Raw genomic sequence first — 9,952 nt, 5'->3', positions numbered from 1 at the left:
GGGATTTGGGAAGCTGGCATCACCCAACCTAAAACCATCCAAGGAAAGCTGTTGTGTGAATCCTTGAATTGCTGTTCCCAGTGGCAGGTCAAGGATTGTGAAAACCACACCAGGTTAAACAGAGCAGCCACCCCAGAGCCTCTGTTCCTCAGGAATGTGGTGTTCCTGGGAAGGATTTCATTTATCCTGCCACAAACCTGGCTAACGGGGAAAAAAGGTGAGTTTGGGACAGTTTGGCACAATCCCAGTGAGCAGAGGTGAGACAGTGATGGATCTCTGGAGAATTTGGTGGCAAAGGACAAAGCCAGGACTTTGTGGTGGGACAGGACACAGCAGGAATAACACAGGAGCCGTTCCCAAACACGGGGATTCAGCCACAAGGAGCCCCCTGGCTCTGCAGGTGTGTTTGGGTTTGAGGTGACAGAGAAGATGGAAATTTGGGCTCCACAGCAGCAGAAAGAAAACCCAGCCTCGACCCTGAGTGATGGCATTTGGTTTATTGGAGATGTGAGTTAAAAATCAGCATCATTCTAGCCCAAAAATGACAAAAAAATTAGTAGGCAAATCTCTCTTAGTGACAGATTAACACTTTGCTCATTATTTTTATCCAAATATATTAATTTTGTTTACAAACTCTTGAGTAACAGTTAATTAATGACATCAAATCAACTGCTGTATGTTCATCTGTGAATATATGGAGTAGCAGAGGGTTCAAGCAGAGCTGCAGAACTTGAATCTCGCTGTTGAAGAAGTGAGAAGAATTAATTTTGGCAGAGAACAGATCAGTGAAACCACTGCCACTGACTGACTCACGTGGAAGGATGATCCCAGCTCCAGGTCTGGTTGGATCCATATCCACAGAACTGAGAAGATTTCACTTAAAACTTTGGTCCCTTTTCAGCCAAAGGCCCAGCAGCTGATCCAGATTCTGCCCCAGATCCCTCGTCCAGCCCGTGGCTCTTGGAATCACAGAAATGTTTCACTTTCAGAGGGTGCCCAGGGAGCCACGTCAGGCGCATGTGACAGGAGATGATTTCCTGGAGAAGGGATTTAAACACACAGATTTTATCACCTTGATGCAGTTCATCTCCTGCTGACAGGAGGGGAAATTGCAGTTCACAAGCAATTCCTTACCTGGGTTGGGATTTCGTGCAGTAGCACAGTGTAGTCAAACTCAATAAAATCATCTTTCCTGATCTGGGCAGGTGTAAAAAAGAAAAGAATTATCAGGAACACAGGTTTATATTAAAATGTAACATCTGCTGAGATTTACTGGAGCTCAGGGAAGGTGAGCAGGGCCCCATTGCTGTGGTTCCTGGCTGGAGTGAGATGGGTTTTCCTGGTGGAAAGATGGAATTAGGAGCACTTCCTGCACGGAATGTTTGAAGGCACCAAGAGCTGTCTGCACTGAAACCAGGTGTGAATCAATTGAATTTAACCCTCAGTTAAATGTGAGAATGACATGAACCCCTCCTTCAGAGAGATGCTGAACAGCTGAGGAGCCAAACTGGCTCCAGTGGGCTCTGGATGTGCTGCAGGATGGATGCGCTGCAGGATGGATGTGCTGCAGGATGGATGTGCTGCAGGATGGATGTGCTGCAGGATGGATGTGCTGCAGGATGGATGTGCTGCAGGATGGATGTGCTGCAGGATGGATGCGCTGCAGGGATGCGCTGCAGGGATGCGCTGCAGGATGGATGTGCTGCAGGATGGATGTGCTGCAGGATGGATGCGCTGCAGGATGGATGCGCTGCAGGGATGCGCTGCAGGGATGCGCTGCAGGGATGTGCTGCAGGGATGCGCTGCAGGGATGTGCTGCAGGATGCGCTGCAGGTGTCAGGTGTGAGGGGGCAGAGGGTGCTGGGCTCTGCTGTGGGGCTTTCAGCACCTGCAGGAGCCACTCCTGCAGATCCAGGTAAGGACAATTCTCCCAGCAAAACCTGGACAAAGTGCTGGTGCTGAAGTGGAGCTGCTGGTGAGGAGCAGGCCCTGGAATTTGGGGAATCCCCTGAGATCAGGGCTCTGTGCTGCCCCTGCCACACTTACCCACTGCCTCACGGACTTCACTTGTGCCAGGTAGTATCTCAAGGTCTCCGTGGACTTCTGCCACATGATGGAGCTGCTGCCAGCCACAGCCAGAGCCCACACTGGCTCCAGGGCAGGCTCAATGTTGCCATAGCTGTCTGCAGGGCGAGGAGAAAGAGAAAATAATATTAATTCTGGCTGGGCAGCAGAAAAATGACGATGCTCAGAGCAGTTTTGCCTGGCACAGCACCATTCCTGGATGGGGCTCTTCCCTCTGATGTGTCACAGGGATGGGAATGATGCTAAACCGGCAGCTCCAGGGAAGTCTGAAGTGTGGCAGAGCTGACACTGCCAACAGAGGGATCCCCAGGATGAGGTGAGACACCCAAAGCCCCACAATGATGGGAGTCCTTACCTAGCTGGGAGAAAAGATGGGATTTTTCCAGGATGGAAAAATTGTGTTGGCCATCCTCAGTGAATTTCCAGCCACAGCTGGGGAGGTGTGTGGGTTTGGGCACTTGTTAGTCCTGGAGGACAATCTGCACTGACTTAAAAGTTCTGTGGAGCTGCTTTTAAACCCAAACCACCCTCTCAGGATGGTGCTGAGTGCCAGTGGTAAATCCAGAGGGGCTTTGTTCTCCCAAAAATCCCTGGGGAGGTGGGGTTGCTTTGACAGCAGGATGGGCTCAGGGTGCTGCTGTCAGTAACGTGTTTCCTTCTCGAATGCTTGTGTCCTTCATGCCCTTTGAGATCAAATGAAATACAGGTGGGTATTTGGAGGAATATACCTGGAATGTTGTTTCCAGTTATTGGTTTGCTTTGGTGCCTCATCCTTTGGTAAACTCTGTTGTCCTCTTCCTGGATTTCCTTCTTCTCTTTGGTGTGGGAGCACTTGATGCTGACAACAGGAGGAGACTTCTTCTTTGGATACAGCACTGTAGCCAGGCAGTTCCCAGCATCTTCCTGTCAAGGGAGAGCTTAAAACTGTTACTTTAATCAAGATTTTATTTACCAGCAACTCACTCTTTGTATGAAACTGTTCAGGGGTTAGGAAAGTGACAAGAAGGATTTCATTTTCCTTTTTTTCCAGGAAAGAGGTTAAAACCGCAAGGCTAAAGGGATTTAACAGAAGGTTTTAATTAATGCTTGTCCTGCTTTCAGGGCATGACAATGCTCTAAGTCATCTTGGAAATATGTTTGTGAGAGCTCAAGAAACAACATTAATTGATAACAGGGACTTTCATTGTGCCAGCCTTGAAACAAAAATAATCTAAGGCTTCACAGTAAGTTCTGAAAATCATCTGAATTCCACAAAATGTGTGTGAAGGAAGAGGACAGGAAAATGCTGCTGACAGCTGGGACAGAGAGAATGGAGGAGGGGGGTGGAATTGGAAAGAACATGGAGCTGTCAACTCCTGATTCCCATTCTGGGGTGTGGACAGCAGGAGAACAGGGAGCAGGGATGGGGAATGGGGAGCAGGGAGGGGGAATGGGGAGCAGGGAGGGGGAATGGGGTGCAGGAATGGGGAGCAGGAAGGGGTAAGGGCCCACACTGTCCCACTGTTCCCAAGCTTGGGCCACTGCACTGTTCCACTCAGGCCTTTGGCTGCCTCAATGACCCGAGCAAGAATTCGGGATTGAGGCCTGGTAATGACTCAGGTGAGCCTCAGGGCAAAGGCAGGGAGGAGCAGAAAGGCCTTTCCATGGTGGCAGATCCATTTAGGACACAAATGTGCCTGGTCTGGAGCTGCTGGAGTTGATTTAATGCCCAGGGTGAGGAGGAGGAGGAGGAGGAGCAGGAACTCACCCCAGTCCTGTAGTTCTCAGTGCTGAACTGCAGGTAATACTTGTGGCCAGACTCTGGGATGTTCTGGAAGAGAGAAGAGGGAGCCAGCAGTGGAATTAAATCCTTCTGTGCTGCAAGGAGCCCTGAGGAGGGAAGGTCCCTTCTGAAATTCTCTGGTTTTGAGTGCAACATCACTGATTTTTAGTCTTTCTTGGTGTTTAAGTACAATTCTGGCAGTTTGCAGGGCCCAAGACAAACTTTTGTGTGTTATTTATCTAACCCTGAGCCTTCCTGTTCCCAGCACACGTTTCCCAGGAAATTTTTAATGGTTTAAGATGAGAGGAGTTTCATATCCACAGCAGATCCTCAGCTCAGCACCTGCCTGTGGTACCTACTCAGAGCTGCAAAACACAGGTAAAAAATTGCTTTAGTCACTCTATTTTTATAAAATCTCCTCCTGGAGCTTTAGGATGAGGCAAGTCCAGTGTGGAGCCAAATCTCCCCATGAAAGAGACACAGGAAATTGAGAGGATGAACTCAGACCTTTTGATAATTTCTTTCTTCTCTGCATCCTCCTTCTCCCCTTCTGCCCTTTTTGTGTACTGCCTCAAATACCGTCCTCAAAGTGACAATGGGACATGGGCAGAGTAGTGAAAACTGACTTTGAAATGCAGGATGCAATGAAATTAAGTTTCAAAGGGCCTCAACTTGTGCAGTAACCACATTGAAGTCTAAGATTCTAACTGTTGTAAAGCCACCCAAAAGATGTTACTGCTATGGTTTACAACACCCCTAATCTGATTAAATTTGGGGGTTTTTGCAGTGACCCAGGATTACTCCTGTAATGTTATCAGTCCCTGTAATGTAATCCAGTGATCCAGGATCAATCCTGCAGGTGAGAGAAGCTGCAATAGTCAGCAGGACTTTTAAAAGAGCACAGAATTCTGGGTTTTGAAGCAGAGATTCCCTCCTGATTTGCAAGAACTCCCCCATAGTACTGCTAGTAGGTACTACCACCCTACTACTGCTGCCTAGACAGCTTTCAAATGATGCTCCACAGCTAAAACAAATACTTAGTCTGGTGTGAACACCTAAGGCTTCCTGAGCTCACCAGGGAGAAGGGAGAAGCTCCATTTGACATGAAATAATTGTACAAAAGTCTTTGTAGTCCCGAAGGAAAACTTTAATTTCCACTATTTTTTCCCACTCTCATCCCAAAATGCCATTACCCAATCCCAGAGTGTGAGCTGAGCAGATGTCTGGCAAGCCCCAGGGAAGCAGCCGAAGATAAAAGTGTCCAAAAAGAGCAGAAAACAAGTGAGTAATTCATTTTTCCACTCAATATCTGGGTCACGGGATTGTTTTACTTCTGGGCTCCAAAGTACTGCAACTTTCCTGACAGATTTTTAGTCCTGGGAAGACCAAAAGAGCAATTTCAGAGCAGCTTCACTGCAGGTCCCCAAGGAAGCAGTTTCCAGTCAGTTTCCAGTCAGTTTCCATCAGTTTCCACTTCCCTCACTCCCCATGGGCAGGGAAAGGGAGGATTCCTCTCTCCCCACACCCTGAGGAGGTTCCCATCTCTTCCCCTCTGTTTTCCCAGCAGAATTTTTCCCCTGGGATCAGTTTTTGCCTGGATCACTGAGCAGGGAGAAGCTGGGAAAAGGAGTCAGAGCTGCTCCTGCCACAGATTCTGCCTTTCCCCCCAAACATGGGGCTCTGACTGTTGGAAATTAATAGAACCTTTTTAATTGACTTCTAATATTAGGGAGCAGAGCTGTGGTGTTGCACTGTTTGTGTCCAGGTGAGGCTGTGGAATGTCCACCTGGATATTTCAAAATTGGATTTTCTAGTCCAGTTTAAGCAAATGGTGCATGAGGTCAGCTGGCTCCCCCCTTTCCCCTACTCTTAAATTAGGATTTCCAGGACAGTTTGGGATGGGGAACTGCTCCCAAAAGCTTCCCTTTAAATTCTGGGATCTTCAGCTGGCAAAAACTAATGCTTCATTATCAAAAGTGTATTTTAAAGTGCAGGACAACAACTCCAGGAGCTGCTGTTTCCTAGAAGCTCCTCACTCAAGAGAAAAGAAGGGACAACAAAAATATCTGCATCCAACAGCAAGGTAAGGATTATTCCAGGTTTGGTATTTTGTTGACAGGAAAGAAAGTCTCATTTTACCTGAACTTGAAAGATTTTTCTCCTCTAAGAGAGTTCCCAGTCCTGTTTCCAATTACCAGTTTCACCAGCTCGTGGGCTAATAAAGTTACTATTAAATTACAATGCTCGTTATTAAATTTCATTAAAAAATTATCCTGATTTTACAAAATCCACTAATAGAGTAACCAATAGGAAATTAGCTCACTTTCAAAAATAATTAAAAACCAGACAAACCTAAAAAAAAAACCACCAAAAAACACCAATCCAAACATTTCTGCCTCTTGCCTTCACGGAATACAACAAATTCCTTCCAGGAAATTCTTTTCATTTTTTTCCAGGGGAGGACAGGAGGAGAGAAGGAAGTGCCCACTTTTAGTGCATTTCTCCTCTTGTTTTCACAAAAAAAAAAAAAAAAAAAAAAAGGGGAAATAAACTGCAGAAAGTGATTCCAGGGAGCCTGATTCCTACAGCACACTGTCAGGAAATAAGGAACAATTTCACTTCTCTATAATGAGGCAATTATTTCCCTTCCTGTATCAGAGGCAGGTGGCTGATAGTGTGTGGAAAAACCCCTTTCCCTCCCCACAAATATTTACTTATTCTTCAGCCAGGCACAGGTGTTTATATATGGAAATATTTACATGCAGACATATGCAAAGTGCCCAGGAAATACAGAAGGAGCGCGTGTGTGCTTTTGGAGAGCACAAAATAACACCGAGAATTCCTGTCATAGGTGTTTGTAGCAATTTCACAGGAAAACTTAAATATCCCAGGAGCGTGTCCATGCTCAGCACCCAGTGATCTCTGTAATACAAGGGCTGCATTAATTAGTACATCTGAAAGATTTCTGGCTGGTTTGGAATATCTTTTTTGAACGGGAGGGATTTAACACTACACCCTCTTACTCAGTTTTAGGAGTTGTACAGGATGAGTGATGGAAGATCTCCAGATCCTGGAAAGGATCCAGTGGAATCCAACACTGCCTTTGGCACCTCAGACTGGGAAGGCAGAACAAGCAGCCCTTGCTCTCAGGAGCTGCCCAGCAGAATCCAGGATCCAGAATTTGTTGTTCTGGGAAAGCAGAATAAGCAACTCTTGCTCTCAGGAGCTGCCCAGCAGCGGGAGCACAGGGCTGGATTTAAATCCCATCCCTCAGCTCTCCAGGAAGGTGATGCATTCCTTCCAGGATCTACAGCCCGGGACAAACATTCCCCAGAAGTTTTTGCCTGATCCTGTACTTTCAGAAAACTGAATAAGCTGTAAAAAAAACCCCAAACCTGGAGGAGGAGAAGGGCTGTACCCCGAGCACCACCTCGAGCATCCCCAGCAAGCTCCCCATGACGAGAAGGCTCTGTCCCCGTAGCTGCTCCTCTCTAGGACTCCTGTCCCGTTCTGTCACCTCAATTCGACGAGATTTTTAGAAGATTAAGGTGTGTTTTCTCGTGGGAACTGCATCGCCTTTAGCTGAAGCTCATGGTATGAGGGAGGGACTGCGGGACAGCAACTCCTGAGGAGAGTCTGGGGTCTCACGAGGGACTGTGGGACAGCGGTCCCTGAGGACACCCGGCTGTCCCTGAGGATGGCACAGATGGACAGAGGTCCCTGAGGAAGGCACAGATGGACAGAGGTCCCTGAGGACACCTGGATGTCCCTGAGGATGGCACAGATGGACAGAGGTCCCTGAGGATGGCACAGATGGACAGAGGTCCCTGAGGATGGCACAGATGGACAGAGGTCCCTGAGGACACCCGGGTGTCCCTGAGGATGTGGCAGCGGCTCTGGAGGGACGCGGGAAGGCGCCCGCTGCCCAGCGTGGGAACGTGCTAAGCTCACTTATATATATAGCAACACTAATGCAATAATTACTGTTAATTACACATTCCCAGCGTCCCTTGACACCCCGCCGGCTCCCCGCTCACCTTCAGCGTAGCCTTGCGGACCTGCGTGAGCGTCCTGAGCCCGCCGAGGGATCCCGCCTGGAAGTTGTGGTACAGCAGGGCCACCCTCGCCGCCGCCACGGCCGAGCGGCTGCTGGGCTCCAGCCGCTGCACGGCAGGAGCGGGGCTGCCACGGGGAAAGACGAAGGCGAGGAGCAGCAGGAAGGCGGGCGGTGAGGCTCGGAGCCCCGGCATGGTGCGGGCAGCGGCGGGCACTGGGGCGGGCTCGGCCCCGCTCCCGTACAAATAGCGGGGCCCGGCCCGCTGCTCCCGCCCGCCCTCCGCCCGCTGGCAGCGCCCGCCGGAGAGCCCGGCCCGGCGGCGACTCCCCTTCCCTCATCAGCCCTCCCACCCCGGGGCTTCCACGGGCCGGGGGCTGAGGGGAACTGCGGGCTGAGAGGAGCCGAGGGGCTTGAAGGAAGCCGGGACGTTATGGGGACCCGGAGATTTAAAGATGCTGGGGGAATTTGAGGGGAGCCGAGGGGATTTGAGAGGAGCCTGGGTATTGAGGGGAGCCAGGGGGATTTGAGGGGAGCCAGGGGGATTTGAGGGGCTCTCAGGGGACCCAGGGGAAGCTGAGGTGTGTCGGGTACTGAGGGGAGCCAAGGGCACTTGATGAGAACCAGGGGTTCTGAGAGGAACCAGGAGGATTTGAGGGGGACTGAGGATTTGGGGAGCAGCCAGGGGACTTCAGAGAGACCAGGGATTTTAAGGGGAGCCAGAGGGAATCAAAGGGAGTCAGAGGAGCTTGAGGGGGACCAGGGGTTCTGGAGGGGTTTGAGGGGTGCCAGGGTCCTAAGGGAAGCCAGGGAGACTCAAGGGGGACCAGGGGTTCTGAGTGGAGATGAGGGGTTCTGGGGGTACTCGAGGAGGGCTGGGAGCCACGGGGATTTGAAAGATGCTGGAACTCGAGCAGGACCGGGGGTTCTGAGGGGAGCCAAGGACATTGAGGGTCACAGGATTTGTGTGAAGGGAGCCTGCAGCTCGAGGCAGATGTGTAATCCTGACACTGATCAGAGCAAACACAGGTAATGGTTGGAAAAACGCAGTTAGCTCCTTCTCAGCATTACCACAGCTCAACACCTCCCAAAACCCCAGAGCCTCGCTCAGACTGTGACACACTTTGCCTGGGACACAGGTGAAATACTCCAAATATAATGCACAAGAAGCATTCATCTCTGGAATAAATCTCACTTAGTGAAGTTTTTGGAACCAATATAGTCATGTCTTGGTAATGTTAAGAAAATCGACAGAGAAAGCAGCCAGTTTCCCTTAAAATGAATTTTGGGACACAAGTGGGCTTGTTGCCTTGCTCCTCCTGGAAGCATCTCTTTTGGAGATACTGAATGTGGTAAAATGTAAAAGGCTGCAGCACTTCCTGTGTTAAAAAAGCTGATTTTTAATGACCTGCTGTATTACCGTCTGAGCAGACAGGGATTTGTATGTGCAGCTGGGAATCTGTTTTTGTGCTCTGCATGAGTATTGGGGCAGGTTTCTGGGCTGGGCCTCAGAGAAGTAAATCAAAACTAAATCAAAACTCTGGTTAAGGCCTCAATCTGTCTCCTGTGGAGCTTTAAGTCTCTCTTTATTACTGGAACGCTTTTTCACAGAACTGGAAGTTCAGTATTTCTGAGGCTTTCCTAAGTGAGGGAAAGAATTATTACAGTAAAGGTCTATCATTCTTTATTACAGTTTTTTTTATACCACCCAGCTCATTTTCCTGAATTTGTTCATTATGATTTTCCCTCCTGAAATAGATTCCGTAATTAACAGTTTGTATCTTTACATTCACGTTTCACACAGGTCAGGCTGGAGGGGGCTTGGAGCAACCTGGACTCGTGGAAGGTGTCCCTGCCTGGTGTCAAGGTTAGCTGGAGGATGATTTTTATCTTGCTGGGACGCGTGCCACGTTCGTCTCCAATATTTTTCTGGAAGAAACCAAACTTTTCTGGTTTATCCTCGCTGCGGTGACAGCGCTGATGTCCCTTTCAGACTGAAATCCGCAGGCTGATTGCCCTCGGCTGGCACTGGCGGGGTTTGGGCAGTGCCA

The 9,952-nt window shown here is 49.3% G+C and overlaps 1 protein-coding gene across 2 annotated transcripts; it reads right to left on the bottom strand.

Moving 5' to 3' along the window:
• Positions 1–477: 477 nt before the first annotated feature.
• LOC102108218 (ovocalyxin-32-like) lies at positions 478–8,142 on the bottom strand. Of its 2 annotated transcripts, XR_001331614.2 has the most exons (7): positions 7,885–8,142; positions 3,833–3,895; positions 2,814–2,988; positions 2,047–2,183; positions 1,135–1,197; positions 814–1,037; positions 478–740 (listed from the first exon to the last, which is right to left on the bottom strand). XR_001331614.2 is itself a non-coding variant. In XM_005525128.3 (6 exons), the coding sequence occupies exons 1-6, from the start codon at positions 8,095–8,097 to the stop codon at positions 879–881; spliced, it is 810 nt and encodes a 269-aa protein (XP_005525185.2). In that variant the 5' UTR covers positions 8,098–8,142; the 3' UTR covers positions 478–878. The 2 variants fall into 2 exon arrangements, 1 of the variants encoding a protein (XP_005525185.2); XM_005525128.3 differs by having other exon boundaries at positions 478–1,037.
• Between the last annotated feature and the right edge of the window lie 1,810 nt (positions 8,143–9,952).

The sequence above is a fragment of the Pseudopodoces humilis genome, chromosome 11 (assembly GCF_049639895.1).
Source record: "Pseudopodoces humilis isolate 2021_Gansu_Grassland_sample_001 chromosome 11, ASM4963989v1, whole genome shotgun sequence".
In the NCBI taxonomy this organism is placed as follows: domain Eukaryota; kingdom Metazoa; phylum Chordata; class Aves; order Passeriformes; family Paridae; genus Pseudopodoces; species Pseudopodoces humilis.
Note: the sequence above shows the minus strand (reverse complement) of the source record. Positions and strands in the feature narration are given on the sequence as shown.

Coding starts and splice junctions, on each gene's coding strand:
- LOC102108218 (XM_005525128.3), bottom strand. CDS start 8,097: ATGCCGGGGCTCCGAGCCTCACCGCCCGCCTTCCTGCTGCTCCTCGCC. Junction 3,896..7,884: donor TCCGCAAGGCTACGCTGAAG/GTGAGCGGGGAG, acceptor TCTCTCTTCCAG/AACATCCCAGAGTCTGGCCA. Junction 2,989..3,832: donor CTGAGAACTACAGGACTGGG/GTGAGTTCCTGC, acceptor CTCCCTTGACAG/GAAGATGCTGGGAACTGCCT.